The 20,212-nt window shown below is 37.7% G+C and overlaps 1 protein-coding gene across 6 annotated transcripts in view; it reads left to right on the forward strand.

Moving 5' to 3' along the window:
* Skint5l (selection and upkeep of intraepithelial T cells 5 like) overlaps positions 1 to 18,649 on the forward strand; it is a 238,361-nt gene extending 219,712 nt beyond the window's left edge. For all 6 annotated transcript variants that reach the window (XM_087551531.1, XM_087551532.1, XM_087551533.1 and 3 more), the window contains 3 exons: positions 10,044 to 10,169; positions 13,051 to 13,176; positions 14,651 to 18,649. In XM_087551531.1, coding sequence (XP_087407657.1) covers positions 10,044 to 10,169; positions 13,051 to 13,176; positions 14,651 to 14,670 — 272 coding nt within the window. In that variant the 3' untranslated portion in view covers positions 14,671 to 18,649. The remainder of the gene's footprint in view (positions 1 to 10,043; positions 10,170 to 13,050; positions 13,177 to 14,650) is intronic.
* Positions 18,650 to 20,212: the final 1,563 nt, after the last annotated feature.

Below are 20,212 nucleotides of genomic sequence, written 5' to 3' on the forward strand. Positions count from 1 at the left end.
CCCCTTAAGCTCTTTCAGTCCTTTCTCTGATGACTTCAATGGAGGTCCGGTTCCCAGTTCAGTGATTTGCTGCCAGCATTTGCCTATGTATTTGCCATATTCTGGTTTTGCCTCTTAGGAGAGATCTACATCTGGTTCCTGTCACCCTGCACTTCTTTATTTCATCTATCTTATCCAGTTTGGTAGATGTATATGTATGGGTCACACGTGGGGCTGGCTCTGAATGGGCAGAACTTCAGCTTCTGTTCTAAACTTTGCCTCCCTATCTCCTCCCAAGGGTATTCTTGTTACCCTAATAAAGAAAGAGTGAAGCATCTGCATTTTGGTCATCCTTCTTGAATTTCTTGTGTTCTGTGTATCTACAGTAATTCGAACATTTGGACTAATATTCACTTGGCAATGAATACCAATACGCATACCATGTGTGTTTGCTGTGATTGGGTTATCTCACTAAGGATGATATTTTCCAGTTCCATCCATTTGGCTATGAATTTGAAAAAGTCATGGTTTTGGTAGCTGAGTAATATTCCATTGTGTAGATGTACCACATTTTTTCTGTATCCACTCTTCTGTTGAAGGACATCTGGCTTCTTTACAGCTTCTGGCTATTATAAATAAGGATGCTATGAACATATGAATTTGTTACATGTTGGAGCATCTTTTGGGTATATATCCAAGAGAGGTATAGCTGGGTCCTCAGTTAGTGCAATGTCTAATTTTATGAGGATCCTCCAGACTGATTTCCACAAAGGTTGTACTCACCTACAATTCCGGCAAAAATGGAGGAGTGCTCCTCTTTCTCCACATCCTTGCCAGAATTTGCTGTCACATGAGTTTTTGATCTTAGCCATTCTGACTGGTGTGAGGTGGAATCTCAGGGTTGTTTTGATTTGTATTTCCCTTATGACTAAAGAGGTTGAACACTTCTTTAGATGTTTCTAAGCCATTCAGCATTCCTCAGCTGTGAATTCTTTGTTTAGCTCTGAACCCCATTTTTAATAGGGTTATTTGTCTCCTGCGGTCTAACTTCTTGAGTCCTTTGTATATTTTAGATATAAGCCCTCTATCAGTTGTAGTTTTAGTAAAGATCTTTTCACAATCTGTTGGTTGCCATTTTATCCTAAGAACATTGTCCTTTGCCTTACAGAAGCTTTGTAGTTTTATGAGATCCAATTTGTTGATTCTTCATCTTAGAACAAAAGCCATTGGTGTTTTGTTCAGGAAATTTTCTCCAGTGCCCATGTGTTCGAGATGCTTCCCCAATTTTTCTTCTATTAGTTTGAATGTATCTGGTTTGATGTGGAGGTCCTTGATCCACTCAGACTTAAGCTTTGTACAGGGTGATAAGCATGGATCAATCTGCATTCTTCTACATACTGACCTCCAGTAGAACCAGCACCATTTGCTGAAAATACTATCTTTTCCATTGGTTTGCTTTGGCACCTTTGTCAAAAATCAAGTGACCATAGGTGTGTGGGTTCATTTCTGGGTCTTCAATTCTATTCCACTGGTCTAGCTGCATGTCTCTGTACCAATACCACACAGTATTTTTTTTAATCACTATTGCTCTGTAATACTGCTTGAGTTCAGGGATAGGGATTCCCCTGGAAGTCGTTTCATTGTTGAGGAGAGTTTTAGGTATCCTGCGTTTTTTCTTACACCAGATGAATTTGCAATTATTTCTGTCTAACTCTATGAAGAATTGGATTGGAATTTTGATGGGGATCGCATTGAATCTGTAGATCACTTTTAGTAAAATGGCCATTTTTACTATATTATTCCTGCCAATCCATGAGCATGGGAGATCTTTCCATCTTTTGAGATCTTCAATTTCTTTCTTCAGAGGCTTGAATTGCTTATCATAACTTGCTTGGTTAAAGTCACACCAAGGTATTTTATATCATATGGAACTATTATGAAGGGTGAGTTTCCCTAATTTCTTTCTCGGCTTCATTCTCTTTTGTGTAGAGGAAGGCTAATGATTTCTTTGAGTTAATTTTATACTCAACCACTTTGCTGAAATTGTTTATCAGCTTTAGTAGTTCTCTGCTGGAACTTTTGGGATCACTTAAATATACTATCATATCATCTGCAAATAGTGATATTTTGACTTCTTCCATTCTAACCTGTATCCCATTGATCTTTTTTGTCTGATTGCTCTGTCCAGAACGTCAAGAACTATACTGAATAAGTAGGGAGAGAGTGGTAGCCTTGTCTACTCCCTGATTTTAGTGGGATTGCTTCAAGTTTCTCTATATTTAGTTTAATGTTAGGTACTGGTTTGCTATACATGGCTTTTACTATGTTTAGGGATGGGCCTTGAATTCCTATTCTTTCCAGGACTTTTATCATGCAGGGGTGTTGAATTTTCTCAAATGCTTTCTCAGCATCTAATGATATGATCATGTGGTTTTGTTCTTTCAGTTTGTTTATATAATGGATTACCTGTTTGGACCTGGGTTCTTTTTGGTTGAGAGAACTTTAATGACTGCTTCTATTTCATTAGGAGTTATGGGCTTGTGTAAATGGTTTATCTGTTCCTGATTTAACTTCAGTACCTGGTATCTGTCTAGGAAATTCTCCATTTCCTGCAGATTTTCAAGTTTTGTTGAATATAGGCATTTGTAATAGGATCTGATGATTTTTTTTTTAATTTCTTCTAGCTCTGTTGTTATGTCTCCCTTTTCATTTCTGACTTTGTTAGTTTGGATGCACTCTGTCTCCTCTGGTTAGTCTGGCTAAGTGTTTATCTATCTTGTTGATTTTCTCTAAGAACCAGCTTTTGGTTCTGTTGATTCTTTGTACGGTCCTTTTTGTTTTGACTTGGTTGATTTCTGCTCTGAGTTTGATCATTTCCTGCCTTCTACTCCTCCTGGATGTATTTGCTTCTTTTTGTTCTAGAGCTTTTAGGTTTGCTGTCAAGATGCTGATCATGCTCTCTCCTGTTTCTTTCTGCAGGCACTGAGAGCTATGAGTTTTCCTCTTAGCACACCTTTCATTGTGTCCCATAAGTTTGGGTATGTTGTACATTCATTTTCATTAAATTCTAAGAAGTTTTTAATTTCCTTCTTTATTTCTTCCTTGACCAGGTTATCACTGAGTAAAGCATTGTTCAACTTCCATGTATATGTGGGCATTCTTCCCTTATTGTTATTGAAGACCAGTTTTAGCCCGTGGTGGTCTGAAAGGACGCATGGTATTATTTCTATCTTTCTCTATCTGTTGACGCCTGTTTTTTGACCAATTATATGCTCAATTTTGGAGAAAGTACAATGAGGTAGTGAGAAGAAGGTATATCCTTTTGCTTTAGGATAGAATGTTCTATAAATATCTGTTAAGTTCATTTGATTCATGTCTTCTCTTAGTCTCTCTGTGTCTCTGTTTAATTTCTGTTTCCATGGTCTGTCCATTGATGAGAGCGGGGTCTTGAAATCTCCTACTATTATTGTGTGAGGTGCAATGTGTGCTTTGAGCTTCAGTAACTTTTCTTTAATGTATGTAGGTGCCCTTGTATTTGGAGCAGATGTATTTAGGATTGAGAGTTCATCTTGGTGGACTTTTCATTTGATGAATATGAAGTGACCTTCCTTATCTCTTTTGATGACTTTTAGTTGAAAATCGATTTTATTCGATATTAAAATGGCTACTCCAGCTTGCTTCTTCAGATCATTTGCTTGGAAGTTTGTTTTCCAGCCTTTCACTTTGAAGTAGTGTCTGTCTTTGTTTCAGAGGTGTGTTTCCTGTAGGCAGCAGAATGCAGGGTCCTCGTTGCGTATCCGCAATTGTTAATCTGTCTTTTCATTTGGGAGTAGAGACCATTGATGTTGAAAGATATTAAGGAATAGTGATTATTGCTTCCGGTTATATTCAGATTTGGATGTGAAGTTATGTTTGTGTGCTTTTCTTCTCTTTGTTTTGTTGCCAAGACGATTAGTTTCTTGCTTTTTCTAGGCTATAGCTTGCCTCCTTATGTTGGGCGTTACCATTTATTACCCTTTGTAGTGCTGGATTTTTAGAAAGATATTGTGTAAATTTGGTTTTGTCATGGAATATCTTGGTTTCTCCATCTATGTTAATTGAGAATTTTGCAGGCTACAGTAACTTTGGCTGGCATTTGTGTTCTCTTAAGGTCTGTATGAAATCTGTCCAGGATCTTCTGGCTTTCATAGTCTGTTGTGAGAAGTCTGGTGTGATACTTATAGGTCTGCTTTATGTGTTACTTGTCCTTTTTCCCTTACTGCTTTTATATTCTTTCTTTATTTTGTGAATTTGGTGTTTTGACTATTATGTGATGGGAGGAGTTTCTTTTCTGGTCCAATATATTTGGAGTTCTGTAGGCTTCTTGTATGTTTATGGGCATCTCTTTCTTTCGGTTAGGGAGGTTTCTATGATTTTGCTGAAGATATTTACTGGTCCTTTGAGTTGAGAGTCTTTACTCTGTTCTATACCTACTATCCTTAGGCTTGATCTTCTTATTGTGTCCTGGATTTCCTGTATGTTTTGGGCCAGTAGATTTTTTCTGTTTTACATTTTCTTTGACAGTTGTGATGATTATTTCTATGGAATCTTCTGCTCTTGAGATTCTCTCTTCTATCTCTTGTACTCTGACTGTTATGCTGGTATCTAGGCTCCTTGTCTCTTCCTTTGGTTTACTATATCCAGGGTTGTCTCCCTTTGTGCTTTCTTTATTGTTTCTATTTCCATTTTCAATTCCTTCACCTGTTTGATTTTGTTTTCCTGTAATTCTTTCAGGGATTTTTCTATTTCCTCTCAGTGGTCTTCTACTTATTTACTTGTGTTTTCCTGCATTTCTCCAAGGGAGTTCTTCGTGTCTTTCTTTAAATCCTCCATTATCATGATCAAATGTGATTTTAAAACTAGATCTTGCTTTTCTGGTGTGTTTGGATATTCAGTGCTTGTTTGGTGGGAGAATTGGGCTCCAGTGATGCCATGTAATCTTGGTTTCTGTTGCTTGGGTTCCTGATCTTGCCTCTAGCCATCAGGTTGTCTCTAGTGTAACCTTGTACTGCTATTTCTGGCAGTGGCTTGACTGTCCTATAGGCCTGTGTGTCAGGAGTGCTGTAGACCTGTTTTACTGTTTTCTTTCAGCCACTTATGGGAATAGAGTGTTCTGCTTTCAGGCATGTAGTTGTTCCTTTCTACTAGCTGTTCCTTTGGGCGTGTGTCCTAAGTACACCAGGCAGGTCACTTGGAGCAGAATATTGGTCTTACCTCTGGTATCAGGCCCGAAGTGGCTTCTTGGGGCTTGGTTTCAGCTCCCTGTGTGGGCAGCAACCAGAAGGACCTACCCCTACTTCTGTGGCATCCTTGTACTCAGGGGTCCAAGATGGCACTAGGCATTTTTCTCTAGAGTTAGTAATGTGGGCAGAGAGTAGTCTCCTTTGGTTTTGCAGGCATGTCTACCCCGCTGAAGGTCAAGCTCTCCCTCCCACTTGATTTGGGTACAGGGAGCTGTCTGACCAGGTCCCTTTAGATCTGGGCGCAGTCTGGACTGCAGGGTTCCTGCAGCTTGAGTGCCCCTTTCTTCCTGTTCCCAGAAGCCCTATACAGTTTCCTCTTTGGCCAGGGATATGGGCAAAGGTGGGCAGAAGTGCTGGTCTCTCCTGCCCTGCAGTCTCAGGGTGCCCACACATCTGGGCGATGAACTCTCCCTCCCATGGGGTTCGGGAGCAGGGAGCTGTGGTGAACCCTCTTCTTAATAGTGTGATTTGGCTGTCCGGAATCTAACTTCTTGAGTTCTTGGTATATTTTGGATACTAGCCCTCTATCAGTTATAGGATTGGTGAATATCTTTTCCCAATCTGTTGCTTGCTGTTTTGTCCTAATGACGGTGTCCTCTGCCTTACAGAAGCTTTGCACTTCTTTGAGGTCCCATTTGTCTGTTCTTGAACATAGAGCATGAGCCACTTTTGTGGTTTTTTGGGAAATTTTCCCCAGGGCCCATATGTTCGAAACGCTTCCACACTACTTCTATTAGTTTGAGTGTATCTGGTTTGTTGTGGAGGTCTGTGTGTTGTGGAGGTCCGTGATCCACTTGGACTCAAGCTTTGGACAGGGTGATAAGAATGGATCAATTTGCATTTTTCTACATGCTGACCTCCAGGTAAATCAGCACCATTTGTTGAAAAAGTTATCTGTTTTTCATTGGATGGTTTTAGCTCCTTTGTCAAAGATCAAATGACTACAAACGTGTGCATTCATTTCTGGGTCTTTGATTGTATTCTACTGATCTACTTCCCTGACTATATACCAATACCATGCAGTTTTTTAATCACTATTGTTCTTTAATAATGCTTGAGGTCAGGGATGATGATTCCCTCAGAAGTTCTTGAATTGTTGAGTATAGTTTTTACTATCCTGGGTTCTTTATTATTCCAAATGAATTTGCAACTTGCTTTTCTCTATCTCTATGAAGAATTGAGTTGGAATTTTGATAGGAATTGCATTGAAACTGTAGATTGCTTTTGTCAAAATGACCACTTTTACTATATCAATCCTGCCATGCCATTTGCATGGAAGGTCTTTCCATCTTCTGAGATCTTCAATTTCTTTCTTCAGATACATGAAACTCTTGTCATACAGATCTTTCACTTGCTTGGTTAGAGTCACACCAAAGTATTATATGTCATTTGGGACTATTGTGAAGGGTGTGATTTCCCTAATTTCTTTCTCAGCCTGTTTATCCTGTGAGTAGAGGAAGGCTCCTGATTTGTTTGAGTTAAATAGTTAAATTTATACCCAGCCACTTTGCTGAAGTTGTTTATCATGTTTATTAGTTCTCTGATGGAACTTTTAGGGTCACTTAAATATACAATCATATCATCTGCAAAGACTTTTATTTTGACTTCTTCATTTCTGTTTTTTTCCATTTGACCTACTTTTTGACTAATTTCTCTGTCTAGAACTTGGAGTACTATATTGAATTATGAGATTGTTCACATGTTTGATCCTGATTTAACTTTGGTACATGGTATTTGTTTAGAAAAGTATCCATTTCATCCAGATTTTTCAGTTTTTTTGAATATAGGCTTCCCCAATGTATCTGATGATATTTTTCAATTTCCTCAGATTCTATGTTTATGTGTCCCTTTTCATTTCTGATATTGTTAATTTGGATACACTCTCAGGGACCTCTGGTTAGTCTGGCTAAGGGTGTATCTATCTAGTTGATATTCTCAAAGAACTAACTCCTGATTTTGATATTTGTGTAATCCTTTTTGTTTCTACTTGGTTGATTTCAGCCCTGAGTTTCGTTATTTCCAGCCTTCTACTCCTCTTGGGTGTGTTTGCTTCATTTTGTTGTAAAGGTTTTACGTGTGCTGTTAAGCTGCTAATGTGTGTTCTCTTCTGGTTTTTTACAGGCACTCAGAGCCCTAAGGTTTCCTATTTTTACTGCTTTCATTGTGTCCCATAAGTTTGGCTATGTTGTGCCTTCATTTTCATTAAATTCTATGAAGTCTTTAAATTCTTTCCTTATTTCTTCCTTAACTAAGTTTTCATTGAGTAGAGCATTGTTCAGACTCCATGTGTCTGTGGGCTTTCTGTTATTATTGTTGCTATTGAAGACCAGCCTTATTTTGTGGTGATCTGATAGGATGCATGGGATTATTTCAATCTCCTTGTATCTGGTGAGGCCTGTGTTGTGACCGAATGTATTGTCAATTTCTGAGAATGAACCATGAGTTGCTGAGACGAATGTATAGTCTTTTGTTTTAGTATAAAATGATCTATAAATACCTGTTAAATCCATATGGTTCATACCTTCTGTTTGTTTTTCTGTGTCTCTATTTTATTTCTGTTTCTATGATCTGTCCGTTGTTGAGAGTGGGTTGTCGAAATCTCCTATTATTGTGTGAGGTGCAATACGTGTTTTGAGCTTTAGTCAGATTTCTTCTATGTATGTAGGTGCCCTTGTATTTAGAGCATAGATATTTAGGATTGAGAGTTCATCTTGGTGGATTTTTCCTTTGATGAATATTAGTTGTCCTTTATTTTTTTGCTAACTTTCAGTTGAAAGTAGATTTTATTTGATATTAGAATGGCTACTTCAGCTTGTTTCTTTGAACCATTTGCTTGGAAATTTGTTTTCCAGCATTTTACTCTGAGGTAGTGCCTTTCTTTGTCTATACTTTGTTTCCTGTATGCAGAAAAATGCTCAGTCTTCTTTATGTATCCAGTCTGTTAGTCTAGGTCTTTTTACTGGGGGAAATTAGTCCATTGATGTTGAGAGATAGTAAGGAATAGTGATTGTTGTTTCCTGGTATTTTGTTGTTAGAGGTAGAATTATGTTTGTGGGTATCTCTTCTTTTGGTTTTGTTGCAAGGAAATTACTTTCTTGCTTTTCCTAGGGTGTAGTTTCCTTCCTTGTGTAGGGGTTTTCCATCTATTATCTTTTGTTGGGCTGGATTTATGGAAAGATATTGTGCAAATTTGGTTTTGTCATGGAATATCTTGGTTTATGCATCTATGGTAATTGAGAGTTTTGCTGGATATAGTAGCCTGGGCTGGCAATTGTGTTCTTTTAGGGTCTGTATGACCTGTTCTCAGCATCTTCTGGCTTTCATACTCTCTGGTGAGAAGTCTGGTGTAATTGTTATAGGTTTGTCTTTATATGTTACTTGACTTTTTCCCTTACTGCTTTTAATATTCTTTCTTTGCTTTGAGCATTTGGTGTTTTGACTATTATGTGACGGGAGGATTTCTTTTCTGGTCCAATCTATTTGGAGTTCTGCTTCTTGTATGTTTATGGGCCTCTCTTTCTTTAGGTTAGGGAAGTTTTTTTCTATAATTTTGTTGAAGATATTTGCTGACCCTTTATTTTTGTAGTTCTTCCTCTCTTCTATACCTATTACCCTTAGGTTTGATCTTCTCATTGTGTCCTGGATTACCTGGATATTTTGAGTGAGGAGCTTTTTGCATTTTACACTATCTTTGATGGTTGTGTTGATATTTTCTATGGTATCTTCTTCCCCTGAAAATCTCTCTTCTATCTCTTGTATTCTGTTGGGGATACTTGTGTCTATGACTCCTGATCATTTCCCTAGGTTTGCTATCTGCAGGGTTGTTTCCCTTTGTGCTTTCTTTTTTGTTTCTATTTCCATTTTTCAATGCTGGACAGTTTTGTTCAATTCCTTCACTTGTTTGTTTGTGTTTTCCTGTAATTTAAAGGATTTTTGTGTTTCCTCTTTAAGGGCTTCTACTTGTTTCTTTGTTGTCCTGTATTTATTAAGGGAGTTATTTATGTCCTTCTTAAAATACTCCATCATCATCCTAGATTGTGATTTTAAATCTAAATCTTGCTTTTCCAGTGTGTTTGGATATCCAGCATTTGCTTTGGTGGGAGAACTGGGCTCTGATGATGCTGCCAAGTAGTCTTGGTTTCTGTTGCTTAGGTTCCTGTGCTTGCCTCTTATCATCAGGTTGCCTCTGGTGTTAGCTTGTCTTGGTGTCTCTGACAGTGGTGTAACCATCCTGTAGGCATGTGTGTCAGCACACCTGCTGACCTGTTTTCCTGTTTCTCTCAGCTGGTTCTTCTCTCAGGTGTGTAGGCACTCCTTGAGACTATATTTCAGCTCTTGGTGCAGGCAGAAATTGGAAGGGTCCTGCCCCTGGCTGCTCCTAGGTCCCTGTGCCCAGGGAGCACAGAGGGCAGTATGTGCTTTCCTCTTGTGTTGTGAATATGGGCAGAGAGTGTTCTCTCCAAGTTCTCAGGAGTGTCCACACTTCTGTGGCTCCAGCTCTCTCCCCCATGGGATTTGGGTGCTGTAAATGAAATTCTTTTTGGTGTGATAGTCTTAGAACTTCAACCAAGATATCCTAGTCACCAAAACATTCTGATGTTATATTTTTGTTATGAGATGATTAGGAGTGGATAATGATGCCCATCTTGTCAGTTGGCTGCCCTTCAGATACAGTCTCAAATTCTAACTTTTGTTAATTATCTCTCTCTCTCTCTCTCTCTCTCTCTCTCTCTCTCTCTCTCTCTCTCTCTCTCTCTCTCTCTCTCTCTCTCTGTGTTCTAGGATATTTACCTAGAGGTGAAGCATGTGAATGTATATTATACAACATACTAAGAGTCTCACAGCTCCTGTTTTTCATAGTCTGCTCTGCAATAATCCTTCTTATGTATCTGAAATTACAGAACGAAGGTAAATAGAGTTAATAGTAGTAGCAAAATCTTAGTTCTGTTTTCAAGATTAATATCTCTGTATGATTTTTATTTATCTGGAACTTTCATCACTGCCATGAGGATCTGTGGTTTGGTGTAATCTTTGCTGTGGGAGGCAACAACTAAACATCTCAGTGTTTTCAAATGTGTTCAAGACAAGTTGCTTCTGCTTCTGCTTCTACTCCTGCCAGAAGAAAAATATAGCTTCACAAAGTTTTATTGATTCAAGTCACATTTACTTTCATTATTTTTTTCATTTATCTGTTAATATACATATATGACCACCGATCAAAAATTATCAGTTTTAATTTGGAGTCCATTCTGAAAAATGTGAAATATAAAAAAACTATTTAATTATAATGATATTTATTTATATGCAACTTCATGAGGAACTTTACACTTTTAATTTTTAAGGATCTATTAAATAGGAAAAATGATATATATTTGAAAATATAGTTTGTCATGAATATAAAAACTCTATGATTTTGATATTTGACATTTTATTCTTTAAAGGTTTATATGTGAATGCTTATACGGAACTGTTAGTGGCAAAGAGTGAATAGCAAGAGTGGAGATATATATATATATATATATATATATATATATATATATATATATGATAATTTGGGCATTTCAAAACACAACAGTGTTTGCTTACTCCTGATAATAGAAGATTTAACAGATTTAATAACTTTATAGGTGTAAGTAGCTGTTTTGGAAGGATAAGGTATGCACATATTGGTGCACAAATTCTTTATGAGAAACTGATTAAGGTATTGTTTTGTATATTACTAACAGTGGATAGGTCATGGTTCAAAACTATGTTGACTATTTTTCCTTTTTGTGCATGATTATTTTAGTTTTCTGTTGTTCTGCTTAATCTTTTTCCCTCCACTGTATCTTTGAAGTCATATTTATTAGAGTAACTATCACTATTTTTAATATTAGCCATTTTATGAACAGTGATACCACTGACCATCATATTCTCAGTTGTATATTTGAATCTCTAGAAATTTTCCACACTGATATTTATTTAAACCCTCTTTATAACCTATATTCTATGTTAGGGATTCATAAAATACAAAGCCACATTCCTTCCTCAGATAATATTATCTAGATAACTAAGTGTTGTTCACAATTCATAGATTAAAATGTTAAGGCTGGTGCCACGGTTTCAGATTTTATCAAGAGGTATTCTTTTATTTTTGACAACTTGTAGATAAGATGTCCTGGTGAAAACTTTTTTGGCTTAAACTGGATGTCAGTGTACACTGTGTAGCCTGATGCTCCTATGTTTTCCTAGATTTGTGAAGTTTTCATCGATTATTTTTTAAATAAGATTTTGCTTCCCACAATTTTTATTTTGTAAGACTTAGCTCCCTAAATATCTTTAGTACATTGTAATATTTCATTCTTTTCATGTTTTACTTTTCCTCCTCTGTCTCTATAATTCCAATGCATCTCCATTTGTTTAGCATTAGTAATGTTTACTCTGTTTGAACATGTTTCTTCTGTTGTAGATTCTTCCTGTTGCTTTTTGGTTTCCTTCATTATGACCTTCAGTTAAGGATTCCTCTTTGTCTATGTTGTATGACTTCTCTGTACTACACTTTTCATTTTTTTTCATTTTTCTCAGCAATCATTTCCTTAATTATCAATGTTCTTTTTTAGTTCACTGGGCCAGCTTAAAAATTACTGTGTAGATATTGTCGGGATATTCATAGGTCTTCTTTTGCTTGAGATCTATTCTATTTGAATTCTATCTACTATAATTCATTATGGCCTTTTCATAGTACATCTTTTCTGATAAGCACAACAAATTACCTTAAATTTAGTATCTTAGATCAACAAATGTTTACTCTTACACTTCTGGGAATTAAAAGCCTGAAATTGACTGCACTAGACTAAATATATTGTTTTCTGAAGGCTCTAGGAAGAACCAATATACTTAGCTTGTATACTTTCTAATTATATAGAAAATATACAATTGTATTGTTAATCAGACATTTATTTATGCAATTCCCAGGTTTTTTTATAATGTTGAATTATTTTAGTTCCTTGCACCTATGGTTAAGTAGCCTCATTTTCTTGCTAGATGTCTACTGAGTTAAATTATATTGCATGCTTCTCATGAGACTTTGCAAAAAATGAGTCAAATGTCTTTCAGTATTAGATCATTGTGTGCCTTCTTCATCCTGACTGCCGCTAGTGAACATCCCCGTTATTAGCAGTTTTTATTATTATATTGGACCCTCCCAAATAACCCCAGAAATCCTTATTTATTTTAGGGTTTATCTCTTTAAACACACCAGAAGATTGCTGTTTTTCCATAACAAATTTACAGGAAGTATGTATGGATATTTTAGAGGATATTTTGCTTACTACAATATGCACCCAATATATTTCATTTAACTCAATCTGTTTATCTCCTTAAATTTTCTTCCATTTGTATTATCAAATTAAATTGACAATAGTGGGTAAAACCAAAAAAGACATAAATATGTATTTTTTATAGTTGTAAGAATTGGACGAATCAGTCTACTATAAGTAGCAAAGCAATATAACTATGTTTTCTATTCTTTTGATCTACTTTTTTCCTTTAATTATTTGTTTTTCTTTCTCTGTTTCTTTCTTTGTTTCTTTTTTGTTGTTTCTTCTCTTCTTTTTCCATAGAGAATTTCACTATATATCAGAGGTTGGACTCTGTACTCTTGCCTAAATATCCTGAATGCTGATTAAAGGTATTCCTCCACTCTGAAAAAAATGTAAGAGATAGTAAAATGATATTAAATGATAACATTTAACTTCTTTTTTTCTTGTACACAGCTTCATTAACTTTCTAATTTTTTAAATTTTCTTAGTTTCTTTTTCAGATCCCTTATTTTCTTTGTACAAGAGCTGGATGGTAAATATAGAAATGGTTCTGTCATTTCTGTTCTTAGTTTTCAGTTTTGGACCCATCAGAAAAGTATGGTTATCCATAAAATGTAAGTAAATAAGGAGAGCCAATACATTAAGCCTAACAAAGAGCACTTTGCTTTTCTTGAAGTTCCTCCTTTATAATTTATTATTAGCCAAGGTTAACTCAGTTTCTTAAGAGAATACAAGTTAATTATTAATTTCTGTTTTTTTATGTTATACTTTAGTATTTTAAGGTCAAGTTGTAGTTTTCTCTTACTTGAGTTTCTGCCTCAAATGTATAACCAAGAATGTGAAGATCATGTACTGGAAAGATGGCTCAGTGCTTAAGAGTACTGGTTTTACTTCCAAAGTACTGGATTGAATTCTCAGCATACATGTAGCATCTCAAATAGTCTCTCATGCCTGTTGCAGGGAATTGGGTGCCTTCTTCTGATCTCTATAACAACCAGGTGGTACATAGACAAATATGCAGTCAAATAATACAGATAGAAAATAATAAAATAAATTTGAAGACAACTTAAAAATAATAGTCTTCTTTCATCCTCATGTAAATAGTATGCAGAGTCCTGACTGTGTTGCTCAAATTTTCTTACACTATGCTTCAATGAATCAATCAATTTTTCTGTTGACATTTTTTGAATCTTCTAAAAATACCTAGGTTACTTCTTCAAACATATTTTGACACTATTTTCCTCATAGATTATTTGGTCCCATTGAAAATTCCCAAGATGTATTCTTTCTTGCACATTGTTTAACTTTTTCACTACATATGTGAAGAAACTTTGCTTTTTTCCATTCCTGTTCAGCAAATTAATTTAAGGTAATACATACTAAGTTAGAGATGGCACTGATGTTACCATCAACACATTGTTTCTGGTATAATGGGAGTCAGAGTCTTCAGATATACGATATTTTCCAACACTTCTTAGATACAGATGGCAATTCATAATTCTGTATTTAATTCCAGTAATTCTCTAACTAAAATATAAATGAGTATTGAATAGCTCTTGTATATCAAAAAATGTTAGGGAAAAAGTAAGAAATTGTGAAATTCTGAGAAGAAAGTTGTTTTGTGCTCATAATTATATCCATCCTAAATAGATTCTCATAAGAGTAAAAATAATCAATTTTAAAATACACCAATGCATAGCTGGAAAGATGGCTCAGCAGTTAAGAAGATTGACTGTTCTTCCAGAGGTCCTGAGTTCAATTCCCAACAACCACATAGTAGCTCACAACCATCTGTAATGAGATCTGATACCCCCTTCTGGTGTGTCTGAAAAGAGTGACAATATACTCACACACAATAAATAAATCTTTTTAAAAAATACACCAATACAACTAAGTCTATGAAATCATTTGAGAGATATTTTCCTTAAATGAGACTAAGGAAATAAAAATATCAATGTATAAAACTATACAAAGGTTAATCAATGGAAGGTTAATGTAAAAATTATATTGTGGTAAATTAGTGAGTACTTAATTGATAGAATGTAAACACATTCTTGGACCTCTGAATATTCATGTTATACCCCCCAGATTTATCCAACTGTAGATGAAAAATATTTTGAAGATATTGTTCTTGAATGCAACACCAACCTGGCTGTAGGAGGAACAGTAGTGGCTGCCTCAGCAAAAACCACTGGGGGCCGGACACCTACAAAGACATCTCCTGCAGGAGGGCCTAACTGAAGACTGCCTGAATGACTAAGGATTGCTAACAGAGACAATGTCATCTAATCAGGAACTGCCATTTAGAAGACATGCTATCTTGGGTCCAAAGGGGTATGGGTAGAGGGTATTAAAGGAGCTCGGAGCACTATTCAGATGAGCTTATTGTGTGTGGTGTTTCTCACCTGATCCAGAAGTGTAGGCTTTGATTCCATGCCACCTCACCTTCAATCCCCAAGGACAAGTAGAGTTGGACAGTAGGCAGTTCAGAACACAGGAAATATGTGGCACATATGGACTACTTCATCATCCTCATTTTGTCAATGCTTACAAACCTCCTTTCTTTGGGGCTCATTTTTGTCTGGTACTGCAAGGACTCTGCTCACGGTTCAACCTGATCTTCTCTTCTTTATCGACATTTTATTTTATTTTTTGCAACCTACTTTTAATAAGAGCTCAACCTCTCCTCTAACCCACACCCAGCAGAGGTATTAGAAGAGAAACGTTATTAGGATATGGTGGAAGTGGACCTGTTCAGCAATAGTCCTTTGGAAGTAAGCTCTCTTCATGGGCAGCAGTTCAGTCCTCCACCAAATATAACTTATCAGCTGCAAACAAGTCCCCTAGACAGGCAGACAATAGGTATAAACCATCAGCTATGGACCAATCCTTTCGGTAAGCAGACACTAGGCAACTGTAGCTCAATCCTTATGAAACCAATTTGCTTGAGGTGAGGCTATGTAAATGTCAAACTGCTGCAGGAACCTCACGAGCAGTATTTGGGCCAGTTTCTCTCAGTTTCAGAGTTATCACAAGTTGACCTCAACAATGCTATATAAGGCAGACCTATACATGTGTGTCTTTAGCAAAAGAATAACAAGGCAGAATAAACCAAGTCAATGCTCTGTGCCCATCTCCCACTGTCTGTGGGGTCATATTTATACTCCTTCATCAAGGGTTCTTTCACATGTTTGCTGTATCCAAACATCCTTCTACCTGTGTCTGCTTCAGCGAAACAGTTTTTCACATGTTTGCTTTAGCAAGACATTCTATGTGCCTCAGGAAAATGTCATTTGGCAGAACTAATGCTCCAAAGAACCACTTCACTCATCCTCAAAGTGCTGCTGTTGTGCCCCCTCTGATTGCTTCTTTGATAAGTTGGCCCCTTAGCGTTTTATGTTGTGAGTCCCATGAAGGTAAGTGTGCAGACCTTATTTCTGTATTTGTCTTTTTTATCTGTTCATTCAGGTGACCTCAGAACTTTCACTTTTGGTTTTGCTATGAGGGTGAGTATGTGGTGACAATCTTTTCTTTCTTCGTCTTTGTCTGCTCATACTGGCAAATAACATACTTTCATTTTGGTCTTGGTTTGAGGGTGAACATGAAGACATCTTTTCTGTCTTCTTTGTCTTTGTCAGCTCATCACTACTAGCTATTCACATTCTGAGGTGGTGGTACTGAGTATCATATCCTGAATGCCTTTTCCATCTTGGGATCTCCTTACAGGCATAGACCCTTTGAGCGATGCCTGAAGGAGTTCCCTGCTTAGACTTTTGTCACCTCATCTGTCATATCTGTCATATCTTTTCATCATTGGTTTTCTATGTGCTAATTGCTATGGGTTCCCTCCTCTCCACCATCAAGGAACCCCAGATTAGAGCATTGAAAACCCTTCAGGTTATACATGGTCTTATAGTTAAGACTCATGACCTCGACCAATTTTGAGAGACGGGCATGATTTTGGTCCCCTGGATATCCACGGAGATCATGTGAGACCCTGTCCTCTGGATGTGTGTTTTCTTCCTTGCTTGCAAGCACAAAGTACCTTCTGAGATTAACACTCCCATTCTCTTTGTCCCCAGGCTACGTGCAGTCATAGCAAGCCTTTAGAATTCTTCCCCAGAGGAAGTGACAGCTAGCTACCCATAACAAACACTGCCAATATCAGGCTAATATTCACCTTTCCATTACTGATCCCATCCCACTTTCTCAGAATGAACATGGTGAGCTCAGAAGTGATGAAGACAGTACCTCTTCTCTGACCCTTTGGCCAACAGACTCCAAGCCATCTTCTAGCCCTGCTGTCCCAGGACCCTCACTCACTAGCCCTGTTGCCCCATTGGTGGTACTCTCATCTTACTTGTAACATGATCTAGGAAGAATTGCTTTCTTGCATTCACTCCTGCTGTGGTAGCTCCTGCAATGCCCATCTCTCATGCTGGACTGCCTCTCTCCCAGGAGCCTCTATCTCCCCTGTTTTCCCTGTCGATCTTGGCCCTGATATAGTGACTAGGTGCTGGATTCCCTCTCCCCTGGCACACTTGGCACTACTCAGAAAAGCTGCCAATGATTGTGGTCCAGATTTCCCTTATTTTAAACAAATACTGAAGCAATGGGCCATGTACGTCCACACCTATTATGATTGATAAAATCTCCTTAAGGTGGTGCTCAACCCTGCTGTGTTTCTTAATTGGGAAACTTGGCTGAGAATAAGACTAGGATTGACTTGGAATATATAGCCTTAGCATTTCTTTTGTTGTGCTTATTGACCACAGAACATACCTTAACTCTGTGACACAGGCCACTATTGGCTGCTTGCTTACTTTAACCAGGTTGCTGATCTTGCCTTTAAGTGCTTAAGGCCTGCACCCCTAGATGCAAGATTGCTTTCACAATCTTGTCCAACAGTCTGTGGAGTCCTTCATGAACTTCCTGTTTCATGTGACTGAAGCAGTAGAAAGGCAGGTCCATGCTAGCTCAGCCAGAGACATCTTTATCAAGTAGCTTGTATGGGAGGGTCTTAACACCCCCACTCACAATGCTGTGGCAGCCATAAAGAATGATGATATACATAAATAGTTTGTTGCCACTCATGATTTGGACCCTGATGTGGGCCCCATTGCTGCCCTGACCTCCTTTATTGACACTTGGGTCATGGAACAAATATCTCCTCCTGTAGGGCCCCCTGATCACACCTGTTGGTGCTTTGGCAAGCCTGGTCACCACAGATAGGAGTGCCCCTCAGCTAAACTCAAGACCAGATGTCCTCCTTGTAACAAAGGTTTCCATTTGGCTAAGGATTTGTCATTCTCAAAATCAGAGAGACAGTTTAAATTCTGAAAGAGACACCCTTGAGTTCCCCTTCCCCCAGTAAGAGGAAGCACTCTTGGCCAGGAGTCCTTTGGACCTTGTCTATGTTTCCTAACTCTCTGATTAGGACTGTATATTTACATGGTATATTAATGTATATTAATGGGTTGGTTGACACAGGGGCAGATGTCACTATAATGACAAAAAATAAATCATGGAGATTCCAGTCTGGTTCCTCCATTACAGGAGTTGGAGGTCAACGGGCCATAAAAATTGACTACTTAACCTGTCCATTGACAAGACTTGGAATTCAATCAGGGATCTTTTATAGCTGTTATGGCTGATGTTTCCCACATCCTTTGGGGAACAGATGTTCAAGAAGACATGGGTGCCATCCTTATTATGAATGATTGAGCCTTATTTGATGATATTATGCAACATTACCAACTAGACCACACAGGTAACATTCAGGGATCACTCCCAATTCTAATACTCACTGCCCACCTAGCACCAATGTGGTTTGTCAAGGAATATCTTGGTTTTCCCATCTATGGTATTGAGAGTTTTCCTGGGTTTAGTAGCCTGGGTTGGTATTTAGTTACTCTTAGTGATTGTATGACATTGTTCAAGATCTTTTAGTTTTTAGAGTCTCCATTGTGAAACCTGGTGTAATTCTGATAGGTCTGTTTTTCCCCTTCACTGTTTTAATATAATTTCATTGTATATGCATTTAATGTTTTGATTTTTATGAGATATAAAGATTTTCTTTTCTGAACCAATCTGTTTTTGGTTCTGGGACTTCTTGTATATTTTTTGGGCATTTCTTTCTTTAGCTTAGGGAAGTTTTCTTTTACGATTGTGTTGAAGATATCCCTGGTCATTTGAATTGGTCACGTTCAATTTCTTCTATACCTACTATTCTTAGATTTCATCTTTCCTCTGTATCATGAATTTCCTGGATGGTTTTGGTTAGAAGCTATTTGTACTGTGTATTTTCTTTGAATCTTTTGTCAGTATCTTCTATGGTATCTTGTATGCCTGGCATTCTTCTATCTCTTATACTCTGTTAGTGATGCTTGGATATGGTACTCCTGATCTCTTTCCTAGGGTTTTCATTTTCAGGGTTGCTTCCATTTGTGATTTCCTTCATGTTTCTATTTCCGTTTTTAGAACCTGGACAGTTTTGTTCAATTCCTTCACCTGTCTGATTGTGTTTTCTTGTATTTCTTTAAGGGATTTATAAGTTTCCTCCTTAAGGACTTCTGATTACCTGTTTTCTCCTATATTTCTTTAATGGAGTTATTTTTGTCCTCCTTAAGGTCCTCTATTATCTTCATGAGTTGGTAGTTTATGTCACAATCTTGCTTATAAGGTAGGTGTGTTTGGGTACCTCATGCTTGCCGTCTTGGGAGAACTGGGTTCTGGTGGTGCTAAGTGGTATTAGGTTCTATTGCATTTTTCTTGAACTTGCCTCTTGACATCTGCTTATCTCCAGTGTTCACTGACCTTGCTGTCTCTGACTGGAGGCTGTCCTTCCTGTGAGCCTGGTTTTGATGGTCCTCCTTGAATCAGGCTGTCTATGGATGTGGGTAGGAATCTGAAGTGCCTGACACGTGAGCCTGGCTCCAATATACTTCCTAGGAGTCAGGCTGATTCTGGTGCCTATGCAAAGGGTGAGTGGGTGGGAGTAGGGACACCCAATTTATTCCCAGGTGCAATTATGGCCAATAAAACAGATGTGTTTAAGGCAGGATAAGGCAGGGTGTCCTACGTCCTCTGTGGCATGAAAAGTTCTCATCTTTGACCCTGGTTGTGTGGGAACTCCTGGGTATCAGGCTCTCTCTGAGTCTGGTGGGTGAAGATGAGCTGGAGAGCGTGATCCCCTCCAGGGCATATTTCCAGACCAGAAGGAAGATTTGTTTTCTGCAGGACGGGAGATTCTGTGTCTCTGGGTACTGGGCAGGGGCCTCCAAGTCCAGCTAGGTGTTGGGGCTGACAGAGGTTTCATTGAGAGCATGACAGTATCAGAATTCCTAGGGGTCAAATTGTCTATAGCTGTAGGTGGTGGTAGGGCTATAGCATACTATCTGAACCTAAGCACAGTTGCAGACCAGAAGAAACATTAACCTACTGCAAAGGAGATCTATAATTAATTATTAAAAACACAGAATTATGATTGATAAAAGCAGTCAAGATTCTATTCTACATTACAGTGTTGTTGAGAAATTCCCAGTCAGGTTTGCATCTGTTATGAATTAATCCAATTAAAGTTCTGTGTTCTTAAACCCTTCAATTTAATAGAAATAAAATTTAAAATATATATAATTTTATATTTCCAGT

Source organism: Rattus norvegicus, chromosome 5, assembly GCF_021556685.1.
Source record: "Rattus norvegicus strain SHRSP/BbbUtx chromosome 5, alternate assembly SHRSP_T2T, whole genome shotgun sequence".
Classification (NCBI taxonomy): Eukaryota; Metazoa; Chordata; class Mammalia; order Rodentia; family Muridae; genus Rattus; species Rattus norvegicus.